Source organism: Rutilus rutilus (genome assembly GCF_951802725.1).
Source record: "Rutilus rutilus genome assembly, chromosome: 25".
Lineage (NCBI taxonomy): Eukaryota > Metazoa > Chordata > Actinopteri > Cypriniformes > Leuciscidae > Rutilus > Rutilus rutilus.
The window spans coordinates 4,454,796-4,482,723 of NC_140229.1; the positions used below are offsets into that span (position 1 = coordinate 4,454,796).

General features: G+C 37.8%; 1 protein-coding gene across 2 annotated transcripts; it reads right to left on the minus strand.

Moving 5' to 3' along the window:
- Positions 1-1,203: 1,203 nt before the first annotated feature.
- On the minus strand, positions 1,204-27,730 carry mphosph9 (M-phase phosphoprotein 9). Of its 2 annotated transcripts, none has more exons than XM_084400952.1 (24): positions 27,583-27,730; positions 25,833-26,107; positions 25,573-25,720; positions 24,274-24,363; positions 21,591-22,054; positions 20,009-20,141; positions 18,453-18,525; positions 18,171-18,256; positions 17,267-17,377; positions 16,094-16,491; positions 14,570-14,719; positions 13,024-13,111; positions 11,433-11,648; positions 11,293-11,340; positions 11,138-11,202; positions 9,305-9,406; positions 7,933-8,055; positions 7,662-7,822; positions 6,367-6,537; positions 5,786-5,906; positions 5,583-5,683; positions 4,656-4,873; positions 3,473-3,541; positions 1,204-1,666 (listed from the first exon to the last, which is right to left on the minus strand). In XM_084400952.1, exons 2-24 carry the CDS (start codon positions 26,069-26,071, stop codon positions 1,565-1,567), a joined length of 3,477 nt encoding a protein of 1,158 aa, XP_084257078.1. In that variant the 5' UTR covers positions 26,072-26,107; positions 27,583-27,730; the 3' UTR covers positions 1,204-1,564. The 2 variants fall into 2 exon arrangements, with proteins under 2 accessions (XP_084257078.1, XP_084257077.1); XM_084400951.1 differs by having other exon boundaries at positions 21,591-22,075.
- Positions 27,731-27,928: the final 198 nt, after the last annotated feature.

The following is a 27,928-nucleotide window of genomic DNA, read 5'->3' on the forward strand; positions in this document are numbered from 1 at the left end:
GTGGAATAAAAGTTCTTTGTTTTTGCAAAATGTCCAAGCAGCTCTTTTCCATACAATGAAAGTGGATGGAGACTATAGCTGTTAAAGGGATAGTTCTGCCAAAAATGAACATTTTGTCATCACCTACTCATCCTCAAGTTGTTCCAAACCTGTATGTGTTGAACACAAAAGAAGATATTTTGAATAATGTTGGTAACCAAAGTTTTACTGTAGCCATTGACTTCCATAATAGGAAAACAAACAAACAAACAATGGAAGTCAATGGCTACTGTCAACCGTTTGGTTACCAACATTCTTCAAAATATCTTCTTTTGTGTTCAACAGAAGAAGAAACACATGGGTTTGGAACAACTTGAGGGGGTAAGTGATGACAAAACTTTCCAAAGAACAAAAACACAACAACTATAAATGTAAGAAAGTAAATTTAAGAGTAGTTCACCCATAAATCAAGTCATTATTGTTTAACTATACCTTCAAGTTATTCATATTCACTGAAAATCTTGCCTTCCGCCCATGCTTTTCCACATACAAGTCTGGCAGGTTTGCATTACACACACACTTCTTTGTTTACATATTTCCAGAAGGGTATTTTTTCCTTTTTTGGCTGAATTATGCCTTTAACACCAAAACAGTTGTGATGATGAATACAAACACATTTCGAGCTCATTTAATGAAAGATCCGAGCAAACCACCAAGAGTCTAACGTAATAGAGATGTCATCAAATCATAATGACTCGACGCTAAATTACACTGCCAAACACATTCTGTAAGCAGTTTTAATTGTGGAACATTTTTGTGCAACAGTTAAATAGATTCCATGAGCTACAGGAAAAAAAAAGAAAGAAAAGAGATGAACTGTCAACAGCTTAACGATGGAAAAGCAGAGAAGAGCATATTTTAAATTTCATGCATCAAAGTAAGCAGCACATCCTGTGTTGCGTTGGAAAATGTCAGAGGTCTACCTTTGATAATCATGTGTAAACAGTCAGTGCTGGTTTGGGTTTGTGTTCTCATTTCTACTCATCCTATTATCAGATAATGTGCTATCATTCTCTGCTCTTATATGGCACAGGAAATGTTATCACGTAAATTATTAATTAATGAGCAAGCCACAAACCTGATATTTGAACAAATGATATACCCTTTCAAGTGTCATTTAAGTCATAAGACACACAAGTGGAATGGAAACATATGCAAATGAGCTGCCCTGCAGGACTGTATTTTTGCCATTCATTTATCAGCAGCAAATGAATAAAATTATAAAATATCTACATCATTCACCTGAATGAGTCGAGCGTACAATTTTCCATATTTCTGTGACATTAAAAAAGTAAATGTTTTTACAAATCTAGGCATTATTAAAATATACTTTATACTTATGTTCACCATGTAATAAAACATACAAAATAGATCCTACAGTAATAAAAGTAGAAATATTTACTGAACATGTACATAGCAGAGTCTGTACAGTGGAACGATCGCTCCATTGTAATAATAATTCATATTGTCCAGAATAAAAGAAAGTCACTGCATGTGAACATAATTCATGACAGTTCAGTGTTGGCTATATGTTGGCAGAAGAACGCAGGATGTTGAATCGTTTTAAAGTCATGCGGATGAATCCGAGGTCGCGGTTCACCTTTTCTAGGCGATTCTCCAAGGACACCTGGGAGATGGATAACATCATGACGTTTATAATGTTACACATTTGGGTCATTTGTTGTGCATAATCATCTTTATAAAAAAAATAAAAAGAGCCTTTCATTTGTAAAGTGTTAAATTCACTGGATTATTAACAAGAGTAATTATCATATGAGTAACATATAAAACACCTTTTTGGGGTTGAATTTCCAGCAAAAATAACTATATTGTGATCAGTAAGTTACAAAAAGTAATTACAAGCTACTAATTATATCAAAAGAGGATAGACATGAAACTGCTCTATTAAATCTTTCAAATAAATATTATAACATTTCCTAAATTATGACCTAAGTATTTAAAGAAAGAAGGTTACATTAAACATACATTTAAACATTAGATGTTAAATCCACTATTGTTTTATATAGCATTGCCCTATACAGTATTTAACACAATTACATCAGAAGTAACTGCAAATAAATGACAAAAAAAAATTAAGAGTAATCCCATACTTTACTTTTTCAAGGGAAAAGTAAATAAATTACAGTAATTAATTACTTAGTATCATATTACACCCAACGATGATTGTTATGGAAGCTTGTTTCCGCCACGGAATAAAACTATTTAAAAGATAAGTGTGACTTTTTATCTCACAATTCTGACTTTTTTTTTCTCACAATTGCGAGATTTAAACTCACAATTGCGAATTATAAAGTCAGAATTGCGAGACATAAATTTGCAACTGCGAGTTATAAAGTCAGAATTGCGTGCAATAAACGTTTATAGAAGTTTATATCTCACAATTCTGAATTTATAACTCACAATTTGCGACTTTATCACGCAATTCAAACTTCTTTCTCGCCACTGCGACTACATCACGCAATTCTGACTTGGTAACTAGCAATTGCGAGTTTATATCTCCCAATTCTGACCTTTTTTTTTTCTCACAATTGCGAGATATAAATTCATAATTGCGAATTAAAAAGTTGGAATTGCTAGATATAAATTCGCAATTGCGTATTGAAGTCAGAATTGCAAGATATAAATTTGCAATTGTGAGTTATAAAGTCAGAATTGCATGCAATATTCTCGCAATTCTGACTTTTTAACTCGCAATATTGACTTTTTTCTCGCAATTGCGAGTTTATATCTCACAATTCTGACTTTTTTTTTCTCACAATTGCGAGATATAAATTTATAATTGCGAATTAAAAAGTCGGAATTGCTAGATATGATTTCGCAATTCTGAATTTATAACTCACAATTTGCGACTTTATCACGCAATTCAAACTTTTTTTCTGGCCACTGCGACTACATCACGCAATTCTGACTTAGTAACTCGAAATTGAGAATTTATTCAAAGATTAAAATTTTATCTCGCAATTCAAAGAAAAAAAAAAGTCTGAATTGTGAGATAAAAACAGGCCTCCTCTCTGTCTGTTTTTAAATCCCACCTAAAGACCCACCTCTTTTCCTTGGCTTTTAACACCTAGTAGGAAGTTGACTTCATTTATTTTATCTTAAGGATTTTATTTGTTGTTAAACTTTAAATTTTGTTACTTTATCTATTGAGTTCATTGTACTATTATGCTTCTGTTTGTTATTCATTATTATTGTATTTTTATTTTTGTGTGCAGCACTTTGGAAACCTTGTGTTTATTTAAATTGTGCTATATAAATAAAATTGGATTGGATTGGAAAAAGTCCCAATTACCTTTTTTATTTTTTATTCTGTGATGATTGTGATATATACCGTTAAATAAAATTGCTCATATCATGATATAATATTTTTGGTCTATATATGCATCTGAATGGAAAGCTATTGTGTTCTCACCTCGTCTAGCCTGGTCTGCAACGTGACCCGGGCCCCGGTCCCAGGAATCCGGCTCAGTGCTGCCTCAATCTGTGGAAAATAAATAAATATTCGAGGAAACTGTCACAGCACTCAGCAAATTGCTGGATGGAAACAGCTGAGCTTAAACAACAGGGTTTTGAATTAGCACTCCTCAGCATGATTAGGAAAAGGGAAGCCTGGGCTAAAAATAGACATGATTAACAAGCAGCACTGTAAAGGCAGGTTATGTAACGTGTAGTGCTGAGGACACAGCAGAAACACGCAATCTACAGCCGCTCTCATACCAGCAAGACTCGTGAGGGAGTCACACGCCGTCCAAACACTCATGTGACATTAAGTCATGCAATCCATGAGCTTTGAGAGTTCCTTGTTTCATAATAATGACTTCAGCATGTCTATGACCAAACACAAATGAGCTGAAAATGAATCATCGGTTTTGTCAGCTTATAGAAATGGCTAAAAAAATATAATTTGTATTCTTCTACACGTCTAACTGAATAATTAGTTTCTTAGTTAAATATTCTGAATGTTCCAATATAATCTGACTTCTGACCTGTAATGCTGCCTGAATCATAGTCACACACTGTTCGTTCGTTGGCCAGAGGAGCCTGTTTTTTTTTTCCATTCAGACACATGATGGAGTTTTGGTTCCTTGCCACTGTCGCCTTTGGCTTTTGGCTTGCTTAGTTGGGGGACATTTAACATTCAACAATATTATTGATCTGCCTGCATTGACACCATTATATGAGAACTGAACTGAGCTGGACGATGACATCAGAGTTTTCTCCACAGCGGCTGTATATATTATATACTAATTAACTAAATTAATCACTTTTTTACAACAAAAATTAACCATCACTGAATTAACTTAAGCTGGACTGTGACGCTATTTTCTTCTAGAAACAACAACTTTGTTGCATTATTTTCCTGTTATCGCTGTAAAGCTGCTTTGAAACGATCTGCATTGTAAAAAGCGCTATATAAATAAAGGTGACTTGAGTTTATTAAAAATATGTGTATAATAGTGTGTTTTACTACATTATTAACTATTCTACATTATTAATTTGTTTAGCTTATTCATTTAAAAATATTTGACAACAGAAATGCCACGAATGAAGTATTCTAGAGAACCGTGTAACAACAGGAAATATCCCACAATCACCTGCTGCTTTTCCTGTGTGAGCTCATCAAAGAGGCGCTCTGCGTCAGCCAGCGACTGAATGCGAGGCTGACAGGAGAGGGACGTCTCTTCACCGGCGTCTTGTGTCTTCAGCGAGCTGACAGCAGCTTCCGGTTCCTCCCAGCTCGACCCGACCGCATGTTCCTCAGATCCACTGCTCTCTGCCGGCTCAGACGAGCCCACGCTGGACTGAGGGTTCCCTGAGGAGGAAATTACCACAAGAGTTACGTTTCCTGAAGGAAATACCACTATATATATATATATATATATATATATATAGTAAAATAATATTTAGTGGTCTTTTAATGGTCTTAACCTTTTTAATCACAAATCACTGGTCACTGGAGTTAGCAAGATTTGCACATACTGTAGATAAAGTAGCTTGGCACGGAAAAGCCTTCACCAACTTTCAGACAGCTTTTTACAGGAAGAAGTGTCTACTTGATGTTAATCGCTTCTAACAGTTCATCCAAACACAATGAGACACTTCTTCCATGCTTCACTGTGGTAGAGATGCAATTATAATTATATTTCTCTCGCTCTGGAGCATCTCCATGCAACTCGTGTTTCATTGTGATTCATTCCGCACAACTCTGCTGAACCACTCCGAATTTTTGGCAGAAATATGGGAAGTTTGATTCAGTCATTCTGTCTTTGATGTTTTTCTGAGACAGCAGTGGTTGTCAGCACTTCTTTGAAAAACATAACAAATCTTACCGATCTAAAACTTTTGATAGTGTATATTACACACATATAATAAAAAAAAAACAATTGTAGAAAAGTATATAAATTATATGTAAAAAAATAAATAAATTAACAAGCACTGTAATTAGTGGTCAGTATCACTGTTTCTTATTCTAGGATTGTCAACATTTGATAGCTAAAAGCTGAAAAAGAAAGTAACAATACCTTCCAGTCTCTCCGAAGGATTGAACTGTAACCTCTTCCTTGGACTTGGATGGGACGGTAAAGAAGAGCTGATGCCATTTCGATCAAAACCAAAATCAACCCTAAAAAACAAGGCATTTATGAGACACATCAGACACATTATATACAGACAACTGATCAGCGCGGATGGGCAAGTGGATCAGATAGCAGGACAGAAATGTTACCGGCTCTGCAGGTGTTCCTGGGATGGAAGAGAGTGACCCAACGCGGTGGAGAAGTTCTCAGTTGGGCAGCGCTTAGGACTGGACTTGGCTGAGAGAGGCATGAGTAATGTGTCCCTCTTTGCTAACATAAAAAAAATAATAAAAAAATCAGTGAAGTTGGAGTTTTATCAGTTACTTTGAAAATGGCATAATCATATATCCAAAACTCAAGTTATATAGCGCTTTTACCAGTATAGATTGTTTCAAAGCAGCTTTACAGTGATAATAGGATATTACAGTAACAGAGATTGTTTTGGCTTTACAGCAGCTCTAGAATAAAGTTATTGTCCAGCTAAAGTTAGTTTTGATTGATTCACTTCCGTTGAAAATATCATTAGTTATTAACTTAGGGGCCGCTAACACGACACCGTTCTAACAGAAAACCCTTAACGCGCTCCGGCCCGCTCACTCGCACAACAACAGTTTTAGGTGGCTCGAGAACACAAGCCTTGAAAGATTTCGGGGGAAAAAAGTTCTCTGCACAAATTTTCAAAAACGTGAACCTGTGAGAAACTCACATGCTAAAGATTTGGGTCACTTACAAGGTGTGGAGAAAGGGTTGGCCCTCTGTGCTCTGGGGGGCAGAGATGATGACCTGTGACCTTCTGGAGAGAGGCTCCTCTGGGCCCTCAGGACAGCCCCGCTACGCTCCTCCGCCGCGTCCCTCACAGAACTCTCCACAAAAGCCACCGTAGGCCTCCTCCTAGCCAACCCTAAAACACATCACAAAGTAAAAATCACCAGAGTTGAGAATATTAAAGAGAAACTAAATAAGTGTTAGGATTAGGGTTCAGTTCGGCAGTATTCAAATTACTGTAGCTTTCCTTGTAAATAATAGCTACTGTAAATCATATATAGATAATCAAAATATAGATAATCAAAATGTGGGCTCATAAAATAACCAATATATGCAACCCGTTCAAAAGTTAGGGAATGTTTTTGATAGAAGTCTCTTATGTTCACCAATGCTGCATTTATTTGATAAAAAAAAAATACAGTAAAAACAGTAATATTGTGAAGTATTATTTCAATGTAAAATAACCGTTTTCTATTTGAATATATTGTAAAATGTAATTTATTCCTGTGATCAAAGCTGAATTTTCAGCATCATTACTCCAGTCTTCAGTGTCAGATGATCCTTCAGAAATCATCCTAATATGATGATTTGATGCTCAAAAAACATTTACTACTATTATCAATGTTGAAAACAGTTGTGCTGCTTCATATTTTTGTGGATTCCATGATAAAAAAAATGTCTCTGAATATTGATGATGAATAGAAAGTTCAAAAGAACATTTTGTGAAATGAAAACCTTTTGTAACATTATAAATGTCTTTACTGTCACTTTTGATCAATTTAGCAATGTGTCCTTGCTAAATATAAGTGAATTTCTGTAAAATAAATCCCACTGACCCCAAACATTTGAATGGTAATGTAAATATTATAGTCAATAAATATATATATAAAAAAAAAAGACAAATATTTGTTTTGTCAAATACACATTTTCAAATCTTTAATAAATATATAATTTTGTTTTATTACTTTGTATGTGTTTAGTATAAATGTATGTGTCCAAATCTGATGCTGTCACCCTAATTGAAACCCACATTACTTTCGTACAACAATAATAATTAAGTCCTTAAGAAGATTCAGTCTGTGGTGAGTTATTGTTCATTATTTGTAGTGTAGCTAACTACTGTTTAAAAAAATAAAGGCAAGCAAAAAAAGCTACACAATTCACAGTACATTCCCCAAAACGTTGCAGGAGGTACTTGGACACCGTTCAGTCTATCCCAACCACAAATGCAGTTTAATTAAGGAGAATTTCGAGACATACTGGACGAACTGCAGCCGTTCTTGGACAGAACACGTCCCTCGGTGGCTTTAGTGTCCTCCATCTGAATTAGGGCCTTCATCATGGGCGTCAGCGGGACATCCCTCTTCCTCGTCTCTTCACAGTGACCCGGAGTCTGTTCTCTCTCTGGTGGTGACACCCGCCTGATGACAGAGGAGAACACAAGTCAGAAATCAGCTTCTCAAAGTAAACGTGCCACAGCACAGCACGGTTAAGAAATTAATATTGTGTAGAAATATGAATAATGAAGTACCCTCTAGCTGTTCGGTCAGAGGATGTCTGTTCACCCCTGAGGCCAACGCCGTTCCTCTTGCCGACATCTACGTCTCGCTGCCTTTTACTTGGTGAAAGCAGAAGATCAGGGTGGTGGAACAAACTGGAAAGATTCAATTTGTGAGTTTCAGTAATAACTGTGATAATACAATTTCACTGTTTGAAAAAAACAAAACAAAACACTGTTTCAGAGTGCTTTCACACTAGCACTTTAGGTGCTCGCCTGACGTCACAGTTCAGTTCATATGGTTGATGCGAACGCTGTTTTCAGTCCAGGGTTGTCTGGGGTACGGTTCATGTGACAGGGTTTCTGCAGGTTTTACAAAGGTAAATTTAAGAATGTTTAAAGACCTTTTTAAGACCAAGTAAAGAATATTTAAGGAATGAACATTGTGAACACAATACGTCAATATGTTCTCTAAATGTAAATGTTTAGGGAGAAACACGAGTTGTATTAGCAACATTTCAGAGTTTGAAAATACTTGAAAACTTTCAACAGATATCCATCACTTTTTAATTCATTTAACAAAAAAAAAACGATTCTCAAATCAAGACGCATTTAAGTGAGATGCAAAATTACATAACATAAGTTTTGTTTTCTGTCAAAATGAAGTGACTTTATGATTAAAACAAGAACAAATATCTACCAAGGGACTCAGAAAAATCAACTTAATTAAAAGGGAAGTTTTCATAACTTATTGACAGATATTTGTTCTTGTTTTAAGCATAAACATCAAGATTTCATTTTACATTTGCATCTCAAGTAAATGTATATCGATTTAAGGCAGTTTAGATATTTATTTTGGAAAACAGGACCAAAAAAAATATATAATAGGAAGATATTCATATTTTACAATGCATGCAACATTTAATGCGCTAACTTTATGAATTTAAGACTTTCTGCTCTGATTTAAAGGCCTTAATTTGTGTAAAGACGAATTAAGACTTTGTAAGACTTTAAGACCTGCAGAAACCCTGTGTGAACTCCGGTATAGTTCGCTGCTGATATGAATGCAATTGTACAAAATCACATAAAAGAACCACGATTTACGACGACATGTGATTCACTAAAACGGTGTGTTTGTGTGTGTTATCGCTCACTTTCCTGACAAGCGTGACTGACTGCAAGCGGAGAGATTTGTACATTTGCAGTTCAATCGCGGCAGATAGACGCAAGGTTAAAAAAATGTATCATCAGCTTGATACCATGGTTCGGACCCAATAATATAATGTGAACAGAGACCAGAGGGGGAACAAGGAGGGGGAGCAATCGAACTCTGGTTCAGACCAAGCAATGGAAAGTGTGAAAGCACCCATAGGCCCCTGATGAAGATGTTTTGTGAGTTTCGTACCCCGCTCCAGATGGCTGTGAGTTACCATGAAGAGACTGACGTGTTTTGCCCAGATTCTCATGCTGCAGCTGTCGGATTTGAGTTTCTAGCTTCGAGATGGCCCTTCAAAACCAGAGAAATTCAGAAATGATTACTTTTAAAGATGTCTAGTTCTAGTACACAAAAGGAAATACTAATATATTATTTCCTTTTAACTATAGCATTCATATTACTACCCATGTTATATATAGTAGTGGCCAAAAGTTAAATCCGGCCTGGGAAAATTGACATCTCCCTTTATTCAAATGTTATTCAAATTTGTAAAGATTTTGTAAGCATATTGCGTAGTTGTGCTTGGAGTCAATTGTTTTATTTGTGATAACAACGCAATGAAACGTTGAAAAATTGTGCCGACATAATTATTGGCCAGGCTGTCATGACCAGCATCCCTATATATTAGGGATGTTCATATAGTTTTTTTTCCCTAATCGACAACCCAAGCTAAAGCGATCATTGACTATTAACCGACAAATTATGAACATATGCAAAAACAAGAGAGAACCAACAAAATATTATTTAAACTGATTATTTGTTTTGCATAGTAAAATAAAGCCTGTAGTTGTAGTTTGCCTTTTTTTGCCAAATCAATTTTTTCAGATAAATATAAAAATTACAAATATTAAAAAAAAATGTATACTTTTTTTTTTTAAATATAAAATATTTTCCTTATATTTCATTACTATCATCACTTTTGTGTATATATTACATGTAAATATGATGAATTATAATAGTAATCATACTAACAAACTGTACAACACAAAATAACTGCATATTAAAGGGTTAGTTCACCCAAAAATGAAAATTCTGTCAGTAATTACTCGCCCTCATGTTGTTCCAACCATGTAAGTCTTTCGTTCATCTTCGGAACACAAATTAAGATATTTTTGATGAAATCTGACAGAATTTTGACTCCTCCATAGGCTTCCAGTGTGACCGAAACTCACCGGCCCAGAATAGTTATTAAAACATCGTTAAAATAGTCCAAGTAACTACAGTGGCACTACATTAAGTTTATCATGCGACGAGAATACTTTTTGTGCGCAAAAACAAACAAAAATAACGACTTTATTCCACTTTTCATTTCCTTCTCTCTGGGCCTCGTAGTGTTTTTGCGCTGCGCGTCTGTGTTGCACGTCATCACGCAACACACACATGACCGGCGTCGGCCAATAGTGAGCCTACGTGGTGACGTGTAACACAGACGCGCTGCGCAAAAACACTACGCGAACCAACTAGACATCCAGAGAGAAGGAAACGAATAGTGGAATAAAGTCGTTATTTTTGTTTGTTTTTGCGCACAAAAAGTATTCTCGTCGCTTGATATACTTAAGATTGAGCCACTGGAGTCACTTGGACTATATTAACGATCTCTTTAATAACTTTTCTGGGCCAGCAAGTTTCGGTCACACTGGAAGCCTATGGAGGAGTGAAACATGGCTCAGATTTCATCAAAAATATCTTAATTTGTGTTCCGAAGATGAACGAAGGTCTTACGCGGTTGGAACAACATGAGGGTGAGTAATTACTGACAGAATTTTAATTTTTGGGTGAACTAACCCTTTAAGAACATATTTTTTCATTTATAATTATTAAAATTGGTATAAGTAAATATATTTCAAAATAAATACATGACTTTGCTTTAATATTTGTTAAATATTACATTTAACAATTAATTATAACATAACATAACATAACATGCAATGCAATTGTTAAATATTAATTTTAAATTAAATTATAAAATAGCAGTTCATATGATGATACTAAATGCTTCATTTTTCAATGAAATCTGACTACCTTTTCAGTTCACATATTTGATCATTGGCATCAAAGAGCTTGTTCTCAGTTGAGGCCAGCTTGTCCTGTTAGGAAAGAAACAACTTTTTTAGTTTGTGCACTTTGTATTAATTTTGTCGATTTGTGTCATGGTGTCAGATAAAAACAGTTTTCACCTTCGCTCCTTCATGCTCCCTTCTCAGTGAATCATATTCGTGGAGGAGCTGCCAAAAAAAAAAACGCACATCATCACATTGAACTTTACGGTCTGACACAACAGCATAAGGGGCGTTTAAAGGATTTCTGCATGGCTCACATCCTGCAGCATCTTGTGTTCTTTCTTCATGCGGGCCTCTTTCTCATCCACCTCTTTACAGGCGTTCTGCATGGCTTCCTCCAGCTGACGCAGGCGGTTCTTCAGTTTGATCATGGTGGCATCTTTCTCGTGGCTGCTGTGTTTGGTCTCTTCTAAGCGCTGCTGCAGGGTCTGGACTGTGGCACTGGCTGCATCATATCGCTCCGGCCATTCCGCCTGGACCACAAACACAAACTTCAGGATAGCACAGTGTTTAAACACATTTTTACCACTTTTCCAGTCATTCATGATCTCTATTATTAGGTGAGAAAATATTCACATCGGTATATAAGCTTACAACATCGGCCTTACCGATAACACCGGGGGTCAGGTGAAAACACTAGTAAGTTTAAATAGTGGATCAGAATATTGACTTTCTTGAGCCAACATAGTAAATGTTCAGCATATAGTGGGGAAGAAGCTTTGACTTCAATTGAAGATCTTTTTGATGAAATCTGGGAGATTTCTGTCCCTCTAGTGACAGCTACGCAACTACCACTTTGACAGTTCAAAACGTTCATAAAGAGATCGTAAAACTAATCCATATGAATTGAGCGGTTTAATCCAAAATAATTTGAAGAGACTCGATCGCTTTATATGATGAACAGATTGAATTTAGGCTTTTATTCACATATAAACATTCATCAACTCACACATCAGTTGTGGTTAAAGGGATATTTCAACGCTGGAAAGATGAATGTGTATTTAAATTGGGTCATTTATGTAGTGGAAATGTGAAATTATTTTAGAAGTTGGTGCCTTCTAGACTGAGAAAAGCCAGAAAATGTATTTTTGGCTCATGTGGATGAAAGACTACAACTCCCAGAATGCACTTGCTTCGCTGCCCTAAGAGGCCACTCCCAAGCCACGCCTACCGGTTACAGAGGGCAGTATCGGGAGAAATGATACAGCTAGGCTACTAGTCGACTCGAAACTGAAAAGACGGCGTTTTATCGTGAGATCCCCCTATGGGCGGGTTGAAGACATGCGGGACGAGCTCCTCCTACTGGCTGGAGTCTCTCGCCTCTGGACAAAAAAGCCTCTGATGACGCTAAATGACGATTTTTGCGTCATTAAACGTTTTTTTTCCAGACACACAATACAGAAATCTCTCGTCTCAGGGGGACATGAGGGAGGGAAGCACGGCCATTCGAGAATACTACCGGGTTTCTACTGATACAAAGCTTAATGCCAATCGGTTAAGTATCCCTTTAATAGAAGCTCAAGCATGACCTGCGAGAACCAATGAGTTTCATTCTCGTGTTACGCAGCACGTTTGAGCTTCTGCAAGAGATTTGTTCTCGCGCATCAAGCAAGGTAGTTGCGTAGCTGTCAATAGAGGGACAGAAATCGCTCAGATTTCATCAAAAAGATCTTCATTTGTGTTCCAAATATGAACGAAAGTCTTACGGGTTTGACAACATGAGGATGATTAACGACAGAATTTTCATTTAGGGGTGAACCATCTCTTTAATACCGTTTTGCTGACTGCAAGCACTCAAACACAAGCCACGATGTATTTCCTGTTTTAGATGGAAGCGGTGACTCATACCAGCTGTCTCTCCAAGAGGTGGTTTTTGATCTCCAGCTCTCGGATGCGTGTGCTTGCCTCTGTTAACGCTCGTTCCAGGTGCTGACATCTGCCAAACGATGATCAAAGACACAATCAGTCAGAGTTCATCGGACTCCGCCGATGACAGTGTTTATCGTGCGTTAAACACCAGACACCAGATGTCACCAGACTCACAGTGCTGATGTAAACGCAGATAGAAAACAGGCTGAAGAAAGAGCCAAATATTTCAATATACCACATTAGACCTACTAGTTATTCATTATTTGCTTATGAATTTCACTACGCATTCTGAAACAATGAAGCAGACACTTCATATTCAAATATAAGGAATGCACAAATATAGAAATAATGGCTGGTGATATTTAAGTTTGGCTAGTAATAACCAATATGGAATTTGTTCATGTACACTACCGGTCAAAAGTTTTAGATCGGTAAGATTTTTAATGTTTTTAAAAGAAGTCTCTTCTGCTCACCAAGGCTGCATTTATTTGATTAAAAATACAAACAAAAACAGTAATATTGTGAAATATTATTCCAATTTAAAACAGCTGTTTTCTATGTGAATATATAGTTAAGTGTAATTTATTCCTGTGATCAAAGCTGAATTTTCAGCATCATTACTCCAGTCTTCAGTGTCACATGATCGTTCAGAAATCGTCCTAATATGATGATTTGATGATCAAGAAACATTTATGATTATTATCAGTGTTGAAAACTGTTTTTTACATTTTTATTTCATGATGCTCTATGAATAGAAAGTTCAAAAGAACAGCATTTACCTGAAATCTAAAGCTTTTGTAACATTAAACACTACCGTTCAAAAGTTTGGGGTCAGTAAGAATTTTTATTTTATTTTTGGGGGAAATAAATAAAATAAATCAATACTTTTATTCATCAAGGATGAGTTAAACTGACCAAAAGTGACAGTAAAGACATTTATAATGTTAGAAAATATTCTATTTTAAATAAATGCTGTTCTTTTGAACTTTCTATTCATTAAAGAATTTTGGAAAAAAATTGTTTTCAACATTGGAAATAATAATGAATGTTTTTTGAGCATAAAATCAGCATATTAGAATGATTTCTGAAGGATCATGTGACACTGAAGACTGGAGTAATGATGTTGAAAATTCAGCTTTCATCTGAGGAATAAATTACATTTTAAAATATATTAAAATAGAAAACAGTCATTTTAAATTGTCATAATATTTCACAATAATACTGTTTTTTATCAAATAAATGCAGCCTTGGTGAGCAGAAGAGACTTCTTTTAAAAACATATAAAATCTTACCGATCTAAAACTTTTGACCAGTAGTGTATGTTTTACATGTTTGTAAAGAAATGGGGCATCAAAACACTAAAATGTCCTATAAAAACAGATCTTTTGAAACCTACTGTTTGAATTAATATTAGCAGCTGACCATTTCAGACAGATATTGATAGCAAAAAAAATGCTAATATTGGTGGATGCCAATCTGGAATGTTGTATGCAATCCTACAAAATTGCAGCGTCTTGTTTCTCACCTCTCAAGTAGGATCTGGTTGCTTTTCTCCATGTCATGAGGCAAGTTCACCAGATCCAGCTTTTCCTTCAGGGCACCGATCTCTGCTTCATAGTACGCTCTGAGATCGGCTATGTGGCGGGAATGTTTCTCTCTCAGCTTCTGTCTCAACCTAGCAAAGATTAGACCAACCAGAGGAGTTATTGTGGCACATCAGATGGTGGATACACCAAATAGCATGGGATAGGTTCAATAAAGATTATCCTTAAACATCTTAAGCTACACTACCATTAAAAAAGTTTGGAGTTGACCCAAATAATTAATGCACAGAAGTTTCCTGCTCTAATCTGTTTCATACATGATGCTAAAAACATTTTTGTAAGTATGAATAAAAACATTTTTGTAAGTATGAATAAAAGCAACTGGTAAACGCCTTCTAAATGCAATTATAAGGAGCATGAATAGTGTGTGTTATTTTAAAGAATTTTTTTTTTTATAGGAACCCAATAACTTATTCCAAACATGCACATATTTCTGCTGATGCAACCAAGGCCATATGGTAAGGGAAAATAATGTCTAATAGTGTTTGATGGTTAGGGCTGACTTCAAAAACGGTTCCTGAAAGATACTTTTTTCCATTTCCAATTTAATAAAATAGTTTTTGGACTCAAAGATTCAAAGATACATATGCCTCGCACTCAAGCGCAACTATAAAGCTTGCTGCAAAGCACTGGTAAAAGTAACCTACTGATTATGAATGTGTCGGAGACATTTTAATTGTTTATTAATAAACTAGTGTTTTCTGAGTCAGTGTCGGCTGCAAAGATGAAGTTGACGATGCTGACATCTCCACAATGTAGTGAACACATGCGCCTATAGAGAAAAATGCACCTTTCATTTGGATTACATAATCAGAGAGTATTTGTTTTCTAGTTTCAAGCTTCTAGCTTTCTATATGCCTATTTCTCATGTCTGTGAGTGAGGCAAGTATCCTGTTCGCTGAGTTTCGGTTCATTTGTGACACGCTCTAGTTCTTCTTGCAGTCGAAGACGGAGCAACTTTCTCCTCTTAAGTTTATTCCGTGCACTGTCAAGTGCTTCATCAGATCTGACGTGTTGCCGGTCTTGGCAACAATGAACAAATATTGCATTGTGTGCTGTTGGCATCGAGTCTGGTGAAATGTAGCCGCACTTTTGATCTTTTCCACATCTTTTCATCTATGGGGGCTGGGACGCTTACACACAACAGCCTCACGTGTGAGACACGCCTCTGGGCATAAACTAGTGTTTTGATGCCTTGCCACAGCCAATCATGCTGCATGCCTATTTGGCTCACTGACGTTGACGAGATTAACCTCTTGGGTATCAAAATTTGGTGAGGCATCAAAGCAATTCGGTCGATGCCTAAAAAGTATCAAACTCGATACCCATGCTCTACTGATCGTTATGCATTTAATGTGAGCAAGCTACTCAAAATAATTCAATGATATTAATGCATTGTAAATGGTATTCCATGTTGAATTTAGGGGGATTTTCAGGACTCTTACAGCGAGAGGACAACCGGGTCCTCCAGCGAGGTCTTCCGCTCCAGTTTCCCATTGCCTGCCCCTGGGCCGCTTCTGTTTAGCTTGTACATCTCTTGAGCAGACGGTCCTCTGGGCTGTACGGTGACCGTGGCAGTGTGGCTGCCCTCATCTTCACTGTTGGCCTGGTTTGCTCTCAGCGCAGACGGCGAGGGAGACGCCTGCTGTGCAGACAGACTGCTGGCGTTAGAGATGCAGTCAGTGTCGCTGCGCAGGGCCATGGAGTCGGGGCTGACGGGCGCGTCGCTGCTGCTAGGACAGGCCCGGACCTGCGCAGACGGACTGCTGAAGTGGGACGGCGACGTGAAGCCTGATGTGCGATCTGAGTGCTTCACATGCAACGTGGAGTCCAGAGTCAACACCTGGGAGAGGGAGCAACAGGTGAGGAATGACACTAGACATTTTGTTCCTTAAAGGGATGGTTCGGAGTAATTTCAACCTAGGGTCTTTTGCACCATGACCTTGAGCCAAACACCCCCCCAGAAGCTTTTTTCCCCTTGGTCGAACATTATTAAAGTTAGAGCTTATTTAGAGATATCAGCCGGATGGCTTAGTGCAGGTGCTAATGGATCATATGATGTATCTCGTAAATTACCCCACTAATAATGCCCAGAATGGTACCAAACTTCTACAGTGGTACAAATAGGTTCTGTACTCATAAAACGAGGCATTGGAAAAAATTCCGAAATAAAAAATTCACTAGCAAACAATTGTGAGTTTTGCAAAGGACTTTTATGGACTTTTCCCAAATAACAGAAGTGACCTTGACGTCCGGGTTAGCGGTAGCATAAGCCGTCAGGCAAGTGTTATTTAAATAAACTCCTGATGTACTTACAAACTTTCCAATGCCTCGTTTTATGAGTACATAACCTATTTGTACTACTGTATAAGTGTGGTACCATTCTGGGCATTATTAGTGGGGTAATTTACGAGATACATCATAGGATCCGTTAGCGCCTGCACTAAACCATCCGGCTGATATCTCTAAATAAGCTCTAACTTTAATAATGTTCGACCAAGGGGAAAAAAGCTTCTGGGGGGTGTTTGGCTCGAGGTCATGGTGCAAAGGACCCTAGGTTGAAATTACTCCGAACCATCCCTTTAATTAATTATTGTCTTAATTGGCTCTGCTCTGACCTGAGGAGACGAGGTGGAGGAGTTGATTAAGGAGTCCCACTCGTGGCCTTTGGTTTCTGCTCTCTTGTTTTGGTAGATCTCCCGCAGAGACAGACGGTTCTCTTCTGGAGTCTGTGTACAACAGAATAACAACTGCATTCAAAGAGTCTGTGGCGCAAAGCTCACTGTGTTCAGCAGGACAGACTTATCCTGTTCAAGCCTACTGTATCATATTTGATACGCAAATTTTAAGGCCTCTAAATTATCAACATTATCAAAAACTTTGCTTAAAAACCTGTTGTAAATAATCTTCCACATGCCTTCTGTCGTCTGACTGATAGTTTATACTTTTTTAGCAACTAAAAGCCTAGTATAATTTCTATAAAGTAAACATGAATAACTTTTATATTGTTACTCTTAGTAATATTTCAAGATGAACACTTAGTGAGCTTATGTTTACTTGATTGTCCATTAATCTTTCTTTTATATAAAAATCATGTTAAAATGTGAGTATCAAATATGATCAAATTTGATACTTGATGATTAATTTGATGATTAAGTATGAAATATGATGAAATATGATGAAATATGACCCCCCCCCCCTATAGTTTTTTTATTTGTATACACTGATCATAAAAATAAGCATTTAAATATCATCTTACTAAGACATTATTGGGAGAGATATAAAGTGACAACTGATATTTATATCCATTTTATGCATGTAATCTGCTATACTGTTATAAAGATCTCATTGATTTATATTACAAGCTATCAGAATTTCATCTTTTTGGCCATATAAATATCAGCATCTGCACCAAATTGCATATCAGGGGTGGGAATCTTTAGGCACCTCACGATCCGATTCCAAAACGATTATTTACGTATTAATTAATTCATTAATTAATTACATTTAATAACAATTTACCTGCATTAGGACGAAGGGAGCACTTTCAAAGTTGTCAGGTAGAGGGCGGTATAACTCACTCTCTTCCAGCTTCCAGTAAGACAGGCCTAAAAATCAAACAGAATTAGAATTATGTGAACAGCAATTTCACAATAATGGGAAATGACTTCAGTCTTAAGCACTAATTCAAAACCCTGTAACATTACGCATCACAATCTCCACCAAATCCTCGCATCACAATCACATCCCTCCAGTGTGCTGTTAGACAGACAGTAGAGCTTGATTCTCAGTGAAACGTGTTACCTGAGGCTTCAGACACCAGACTGTCACTTCTCCTTAGAGGCAATGGGTTCGTGGAGCCAGCACTGCATCCACGCTAGGGGTAAAGCCAGAAAAAAAAAGATGTTTACTAATTCAGAAAGCAATTTCTAAATGCACACAGAGGCCTCTATGGACATTAAAAGTAATAAGGAAAACATTGATGCTTCGTCTTATCTCTGAAACAGCAAATGATGCACCATTTATACATACATTTTGTTTAAATTGTGGCCAATTAAAAATCTTTCCTGCCTTTAAATTTAGAAAGTGAAATCCGACATCAAATATTATATACAGAAGAAACAATGTATGGACATTAAAAAAAAAGAATTCGCTGCTTTATTTATTTTTTCCCTCCCCCTGTACTAGGTGTATTTGTTTTCATTCTCTGTATAATGTGTGCGATATAATTAAGTTTAGAAGAATTGTCAATATTGTGGAATCATGATGGACTAATGCCTGGTTCAGATTACACGATTTTAGCCCGATTTTGGCACGATCCGTTTGACGTAGGGTGTCGTGGGGATTCGCAAACGACAACGGGCGTCGGGACGCAAGATTCGATCGTTTCATCTCGTATAGTGTGTCATAGTGGGCGACAACCTACGTCGCGTCTGCGATGCTTCACGACATCACGACAGAAAGACTAGCATGTTTAATTTTTTAACGGTCCTCCACGACGACGGCGCGCGAGACCGCGAGTGAGTGAGTGAGAGTGTGTTCGCGAGTGAGTGAGTGAGAGTGTGTTCGTGAGTGAGTGAGTGTGTGTGTGACTGTGTGTGTGCGCGAGAGTGTGTGTGTGTGAGTGAGTGTGTATGTGCGAGTGAGCGTGTATGTGCGAGTGAGTGTGTGTGTGTGTGCGAGCAAGTGTGTGAGTGTGTCTGTGCCAGTGAGTGAGCGTGTGTGTGAGTGAGTGCGTGTATATGTGCGAGTGAATGAGTGTGTGAGACGGCTCGCGATGACTGGTCGAAAATCGTGTAATCTGACACAGTGACTATCGTAACAGACAAAAAAATCGTGTAATCTGAACCAGGCATAACACTTTGACTCTTCAAAAAGTTTATAAAGAGATCATAAAACTAATCCATATGAATTGAGCAGTTTAGTCCAAATTTGGTCCACAATCTTTCGGGTTTGTGAGGGTGAGTAATTAAAATACAGAATTTTTTTTTTTTTTTTTTGGGTGAACTATCCCTTTAAGTACATGTCCTCTGATTTAACACAAAGTTATGGTATGGCTTCAAAAGAGTTGGTATTAGGGCTGCACAATATATCAAAATAATCGAAATATGGCAAATGTATATATCGCAATATGCATATAGCAACAATTTGAACATGAACAAAAGACGAAGAGAAAAATCACTCTCTGCTCTTGGCTGAATAACTTTTGTAGCTTTAATAAGAATGCTGTGGTTCTAAATAAAAAAATATAAGTAAAAAAAAAAATACACTCACAGATTTCTCAAGCATCCCTGCTGCTCATGGTTATTTAAATAAACAACAAAAAAATAAACAATAATTTAATATTAATGTGTGCTTACATCAGGTAGATGATCTGTGTGCTCCTTAGGAGGTCCTGCTCCTGCTGTGCTCCTTGTTCGCTCCTCCACATGCGACGTTCGGCTCTTTCTCGGTCTGTGTTTCTGCCGTTGGGCCCAGGAGGTCAGAGGTTGACTACACAACACAAAACAACTGTATCTATTAATGTTATTAAAATAATTGAACAGTTCATTAAAGCCAGTGTTATTTTAGTATTATTTATATACTTACACTATTTTGATCAATATTTTTTATTAGCTTTAACTTTTATATTTACAACTTTCCTTTTTAATTTGATCTTACTTTTTAGCCATTTTGTTATGCTTTTGTAATTTTTTTTCATTGTTTCATTTATTTTTATTTCAACTTTAGTTTAATTTCAGTTAATAATTGTAGTACTTAAACTTATTTCAGTTAGTTGCCAAGGCAGCATTTCTATTTGTTTTATTTTTAGTTTCATTACTAAAGTTTAGTTTCTAAGTCATCATTACTTCATAAGTTATATTTAAAATTATTTCAGTTAATAAAATTGTTTTTAATAGTTTAACAAAAGGCTCTATTTATTATGTATTTGAACATTATAGTCAAAAGTTTAAACACATTTGACTGAATTTATTTAAAATATAATTTTAGAGAGAAGCATTTTGATATGCACCATATTACATAGTTGTTATATTTTAACTTAATGCCGGGGACACACTTAACGACTAGCTGAAACATTTCAAGACTGAACTGAACACACTTACAGACTGTTTCCATCGACTGGAGCCGACTGTGAACACCGAGTGAACGCAACTTTCTCTGACTCCGGTTTCAAGTTTAATTAATTTATAAAGCACATTTAAAACAGCCAAAAGACTGACCAAAGTGCTGTACAACACAACTAAATACAGATCCTAAATATACACACAAATATAATATAATATACACATTTAAGAAAAATGTGTGTAAAAAATAATAAATAAATAAACAAATAAATAAATAAAAAACGACTCGGTGCGTTTGGGCATGATCGTTCGTAAGTATCAAATTACATTCATAATCGGCCTCACAGTCGTTAAGTGTGTCCCCGGCCTTAACCTGTTGTCGTCGTTATACAAAGTGTTTAAATAAATCAGTCATGAAAACAAGTTATTACAGCCACCATTTAAAAGTTTATATTTCAAAAACAAACTGAACTTAAAAGGTAATTTTATAATTAAAAAAGATGATATAAAAACTGCCTTATGTGCAATGTAAATGTTTATATACAATGAGGGTTGATTATTAAATAAAGTTGATTAATGAACTGATTAATTCAATTTATTTTTGGTTTCAGTTTTCGGCTAAATGAAATCTTTAATTTCGGTTTCGGTTTTAATTTCGGTGCATAACCAATTAATAATATCTATAATATGCATTTAGAAAATAGATTATAGTCAAAAGTTAATGTATTTTCAAAAGCTAAAATGTATGAATTTCTCATGTTGATCTAAAAAACTTTGATCTAAAGGCTCATGCTAAAATCTTTTAAATTAGTGTTAGACGAATATATTTCCCATACTTTTGATGACTCCAATCATCCTTAACCAACTGCAACTTTACCTTATTACTCTTCGTTTATCAGTCATGGTATCGGGTGCGGTCGTCGCAGGCGTCTGGAGTTTGTCACTGGCTGTGATGGATTTGCTCAGCGGGTTCTGGCCCTGTGGGCTCGTGTCAGGAACAGGGGACGGTGTAAGACTGCCATCCTGCTGGTTCGGGGACCACAGAGCCTCATACCGTCCCTCAGTGGAACTGGGCCGCCCTGTTTCTAACCCATGCTCCCAGGCGGAGAGAGTCCCGTATCCGCTGCTCAGCACGGTAACCATGCCCTCCTCCGAGCTCTCCTGAGGGTGAACGGTGAGCTGGGGAAGTGACAGAGGTCCTGGAGCCGACAACGTGAAGGTGTTCTCAGCCGCCGGGTCCTCTAGAGGCCTGTGGATCTTCCCGGGCTCCAGAGAGTGAGTCTGTGTGCTGACTAGGCGGTTCTGTAACTGCACTAAGGCCTTGATCTCATCCTGTATGAGCTGGAAGAAACCATGCAAGAACTGTCTCGATGACAGAATTTTCATTTTTGGGTGAACTATCCCTTAAACATCAAGTTTGTGTGACTAGAAGCATGTTCATTCGCAGAAATGCATGGCATATGTTTCAAGCCTTATGCCGGGGACACACTTAACGACAAGCTGAAACATTCTAAGACTGAACTGAACACACTTAAGCAGCGTTCACACTACAAGCGACACGATACCATTCATTTCAAAGGAGAGCGGGTGATTTCCATAGACAGTAAAAGAAATGGACAGAGCGACCCCATTGGATTCAACGGAGAAAAGTGAAGTCAATTAGAAGCACTCACTTCCTGATGGCTGAGCGTACTGTGCAGACTCAAACTGAGCTTGACGACGTAGATGTGACGTGAGCAACCCGTCTGTCTTCTAGTAGCTGTGCCAAGAGAAATCTGAATCATTCCCTTCCGAAACTTGCAGAGACGGAGAGTGTGAGTAGGAGGTGTCCATGAGCTAGGAGCAGGAGCAACTTTTGCTAAGTATTCTGATTAATTATTTTGCCTCCACGTCCCCCCGATTGCCCGCGAGCTTCTCCTCCTGTCCATACGGTAATCTCTCTACTGTGTGACAGAGAGTCGTGTGGTTATGACGCAATCGTTAGCCTATTTTTACAAAAACTGCTTCTACGGGGCCATAACGTAAGATACAAGGTAATGGAGCCTTTCATACATTTTCGTGTTTCTTTAGAAATAAATAATGGACAAATGGAGTCTTTAAACGCCTCAGATGTGAAGTTATTCGCTGTCAAAGTGACGCCAAAATGAATGGGAGTCAATGGAATGCTAACAGCAGGTGATGGTCTGCTAATCAATGGCGGGGAAGCTTCAGTTTTTTCTGAAAGATTACCCCCCTTGGCGATTTCTGTGACGGTTGGCGACCGTGTCCAACGACGCGACAAAGTTGAGATCTGTTCAACTTTATGTAAATGAAAAGCGACTTACGGGAGCGACAACCAATAGGAGTGAAGTCAGTGGAGTCACGTGATCCGTCACTCTTCAGTGCCGAATCCGACCGAGGTAAGAAGAATGAGAAGCTCATTTTAACAGTCAGAAACGGTCCTATAATTAATGATATGTCTCAGTGTGCGTACGGTGGTACTCGCCGTGATGACTCCAAGCCCTGAATGACTTCGTGAACCCAGATAGACTGGCGCTTTTGCTGCAGTTAAACAGCCACGATGGCAAAGAGCACTCGCTGTTTCTCGTTCATCTTTAAATAATATTATGCATTTTATGTACTGATTCCATTTACATTTAGACTTTTCCTTCCAAAATGTTTGTTTGTAGCGGCAAGAAAATGCATTTGTTGTCTACAACATGGAGTAACATCCGTGAATGTCACTCACAAACATTACAAGGCAACAGTCGTGGGAACGCCCATTAGCGACCTCACCGCCAGCCACTGGCGACATGCAGCGACAAAGTCGACAAAGTCTTAACGCGTTTCCATCGACTGCAGCAGATTTTAAACACCAACTGTGAACACTGACTGAACGCGACTCGGTGCGTTTGGGCATGATCAGTCATAAGTATCAAATTACATTCATATTCAGCCTTACAGTCATTAAGGGCGCTTTCACACTAGCACTTTTGGGTTCGAATGACGTCAGAGTTCGGTTTGTTTGAATGATGTAAACGCTGTCTTCCGAACTCGGGTGCGCACCCGCGAACCGCACTCGAGTCCGCTTAAAAAGGGTGGTCTGGGGTACGGTTCATGTGAACTCCAGTACGGTTCACTGCTGATATGAACGCAATCGTACCAAATAGCGGTAGTGAATCGCTATTGATGACGTATAATGTGGTGCATGCGTGTGTGTGTGTATACACTTAAGGCCAATTTATACTTCTGCGTCGGGTGCGCGCAGTAGGTACGGCGTAGCATACGCATAGACGTGTATCATACGTCGTACCCTTCGCCGTACCCTGACACGCACCTCCTCAAAAATGTAACTACACGTCGCGACGACGCGGACCACAAGATCTGTGATTGGTCGGCTTGGTAGCATCGCATTTCCTCCTACGCATTTCCGGCGTGCCCCAAGTGTGTCCCCGGCATTAGACTAGCACAACCAGATTAAACACACTGAAGCACCTTGTCGGCATCAGATACAAAGCACAACACTTGAATGAACACACATAATTTGTTAACAGTCCAATCAGATCCTTTGAGAAACATACCTGTATTTGGCACTGGTACTGCTCCTGCTGAGCAAGGATTTGTTCTTGATATTGCTTTTCCACCAACTGAAAGAGATGAAGCCACCGGCCCTGTTTGAGTAAGAAAACACTGTCACTATGTTGTCTGCTTTTTAATAAAAGCATAAACACAGAATCTGTGGCTGCAAATGAAGGAAGTGATACGACAGACAAAACTGGTGTGTTTTAGTTAGATGAGCAAGTAGAGGTTTCATTGAGAAACTTCTACTGTCAATATCACACACAAAACAGAAATGTGATTGCCGTGTGGCCAATCTCAGCATATAACATTTTTATAAAAGTGATGAAACAGAAGTAGCTAAATATATTTTCTGCTGTATTGTGACATAAACCCGAGTGTTATAGATTGTCAGAAAAATAACCGTTAGTCAGCTAGAAAAAAAACAATTGTTTTAGAGAGGAGCATTTTGATAAATGTATGTGCCCTACATTGCACATTCATTATAGATATGTATTACATAAAAACCGCCTTATGTGCAATGTAAATGTTTATTTACAATGAGGGTTGATTATTAAATAAAGTTGATTAATTAACTGATTAGTTAAATTTGTTTTTGGTTTCAGTTTTCGGCTAAATTAAATCTTCAATTTTGGTGCATAACTATAAAAATAAAATTAAAAGCTTTTAATGTTGTTTATATGTCTATGTGGTGTTTTTAATATGCTTTAAGACAAACCATGTGTAAATTCATAAGTGGACGCCATTGCTGAGTATTTTCTCCTTAAAACTGCAGTGAACCAAAGACAGTCTCAAAAACACGGTTTGAAATCGCTGGTGTTTCTGACGTCACAAACTACCTTGTAACCAATCAGATCAACGTGTGATCGAGTGAGTGAGTGGAGGCGGGGCTCATTTGCATATTCATAGAACCGCGTATACTAAATGAGGCAAGGGTGTCGAGTTACATTCAAGCTATTTTAAGGCATCAAGAAGGAAAAAAACGTTAAATATGTCATTTTGTTGATCAAAGATGAGTTTTAATGGATAAAATTATAGACTACAGGGGGACTTTTAAGATCTGTAATATGCATTTAGAAAATAAACAGGGTGATTTTTCATTTCACGCCATTTTTAAATGGATCAAGATACTTCTACATGATCTCATTCGGGATGTCAGGGATCAGCTGCATTGTGGGATGTTCTCCCCAGCTCTGAGCGTGGCTGCTGTTGTCGGATCGACTCCTAGGGGAGAGCCCAGACGACGGCTGCTTCATAACGCCACATGAGGGAATGAATGGACAGTGTGGACATCTGCGCACCTCACAGTTCTTCCAAATCTCAGGGTCGGTCTCCCCACTGCTCTGGATCTCCTGGACCAGGGCTCGGAGGGTCTCTAGAGAGCTTGGGTTGATGAAGGGTAAACTTCTCCCTGAGCTGAACTCCTCCTCAGTACGAAGACACAGATTCCTAAAGCATGTGACATGAGGAGAAAGACACCCAGAGGGATTTAAAACAGCTTATCAATGACAGCATCTTTGTAAAAACTAAAAACAGTAAACATCACATGAAAAAAACAGACCTTATTTTGTTGGAAATGCTGCATGCTGGTGTGGTGGAGGGTCGGTTTGCCCCTTCTGTGGCCTGAAGGAAGCCCTCGGGGTGGGACGCAGAGTGCTCTTCTTCAGGGAGACCCGATACGGTGTCCTCAGAGGAGACGATGGACACCTCGCTCTCTTTCCCACCATTGGCACTGATTTGATCGTGGCTCAAAGCCACAGAGCTGGACACGTCCTCAGAGATGCTGTCATCTGTGGACATGCTTAAACAGCCGTGTACAGTGACTGTATGCGAGCGCTGTGTATAAAACAAACATTTTAATTGGAGAATATCACATATTTCGTAAGAGAAAATACATCTAGAAGACACAACTAGCAACTAGGGCTCAAACCTGCAAGGTTTCAATTACCAGCCCATATCTTTAACTAATTAGCCACCCACCCCAAAAAAATAAAGCATATTTTTATTTATTTTTATCAGCTCATATAAACTGAGATAGTAGTATTTTTTTTAAATGTATCTCCCACTGCTTAAAAATAGTTAAACACACTGATTCAAAATTGTGGCCCGTTACAGGACCTAAAATATGTATGTAATACGCATATACGTTTTTAAAAAAAGCATTCTTTTCAAAAAAATAAAGTACATATTACAGACTTTTAAAGAACAAGTGTGGACAGAATGTAATGTTTTGGACACTTAATTGCACGTTAAATTGTTTTACTTTTGACATACTTAAGTAGGGCTTCAGTACATCTTTATATGTAATATCATAATTAACTCTACTGTCTCTACTGACATTGACTAAAAATTTATGTAATTTCTATTGATTGAAATGTGTATGTCATGTATTTAAATATATTCGTAATTACACATTCGAGAGTAAGATATACTTTCTTAAAATGTACTTTAAATGTAAAATATTTAATTTGACCATTACAAAGTACACTTTTTAAAAGAGTACATAAGAAACAGTCATACAAAGCTTACTCTCTTCAGATGGCCTTTTATTTGATTAATATTATATTATCTGTAAGCATAGTTTAAAAAAAAAACATACATAAATACACTTTTAAGATTTGAAGTACAATACAACTACACATGATTCAATAGGATTAAGCACACTTAATTTTCACAAGGGATTTGTTTGTTTACTAATCATATTCATCCTAATTCAATATGCAAAATTCTTAAATATAAGCAACAGAAAAAATCTACAGGACCAAGAATTTAAGCTCCACCACAACGATGTATCACGACTATCATGAACTTAGAAAATACCGTATAATTCAGTATATTATTTTTCAGGGTTAAGGCATAAACAAGAAGCCAGCTGTCAGGAAATCATGGCCACATCTGGTAAATACGCGGTTTATATGCAGTCTGACATATTCACACAACAAATGTCATTCATTGTTAATAACTTGGATGGAGACCACCAGCAAGTTATATGAAAGCATAAAGCCAGAACCACACACACATGATGTCATCAGATCAAGAAACGATACAAAGCAAATCTGTCAACTTACAAACCCAGCTGGTGGTGTTTTATTGCATATCGATTCTAAAAGATGTGAAGCGGGTTCACAGATGTGGACATGCCAGCAAAACACAGCTAGCTCTCGCTATGGCGCTTCCTGTTCCCCACACACACACACACACACACACACAGCACGCGCGCGCATCACCTCTGCAGCTGCATCCCGCGAGCCACCAAACACAAGCGCTGACACAATTAACGTTACCATCATAATAACTCCCAAGGCACTTACTTATTACTTTTTATCATCACTTGTTCTCCCATTTTGACATTTCCTCGTGTGCCGCGCGCGCTCTCTCTCTTTCTCTTCATCTGTCACTGACTGCTCCTCGCTCAACCTTCTAACGTTCTAAGCTAAGCAAGCAACGACGACACACTGCGCCGCGAAACGCCATTGGTCGAATGAGTTCGAAAGGCGTGACTTGATTGGCCAGCACGAATAGTCAACGTCCCTTCAGTCTCTGTGATTGGCTCCTTTGCAGGATTCTGCGCATTTTGAGACCACAACAGTGGTTCTGATTGGTCTTTTGAGTAAGCCCGCACTACATGGGTGCATTTCACCTGTCAGGAAACGCCGA

What these genes read in the sequence shown, in the direction of transcription:
- mphosph9 (XM_084400951.1), bottom strand. Translation starts at nt 26,071, where the DNA reads ATGTCCACAGATGACAGCATCTCTGAGGACGTGTCCAGCTCTGTGGCT. An exon ending in TCTGACCGAACAGCTAGAGG is followed by an intron (nt 7,823 to 7,932) that starts GTACTTCATTAT and finishes CTCTGTCATCAG; the next exon opens with GCGGGTGTCACCACCAGAGA. An exon ending in TCACACAGGAAAAGCAGCAG is followed by an intron (nt 3,542 to 4,655) that starts GTGATTGTGGGA and finishes TATTTTCCACAG; the next exon opens with ATTGAGGCAGCACTGAGCCG.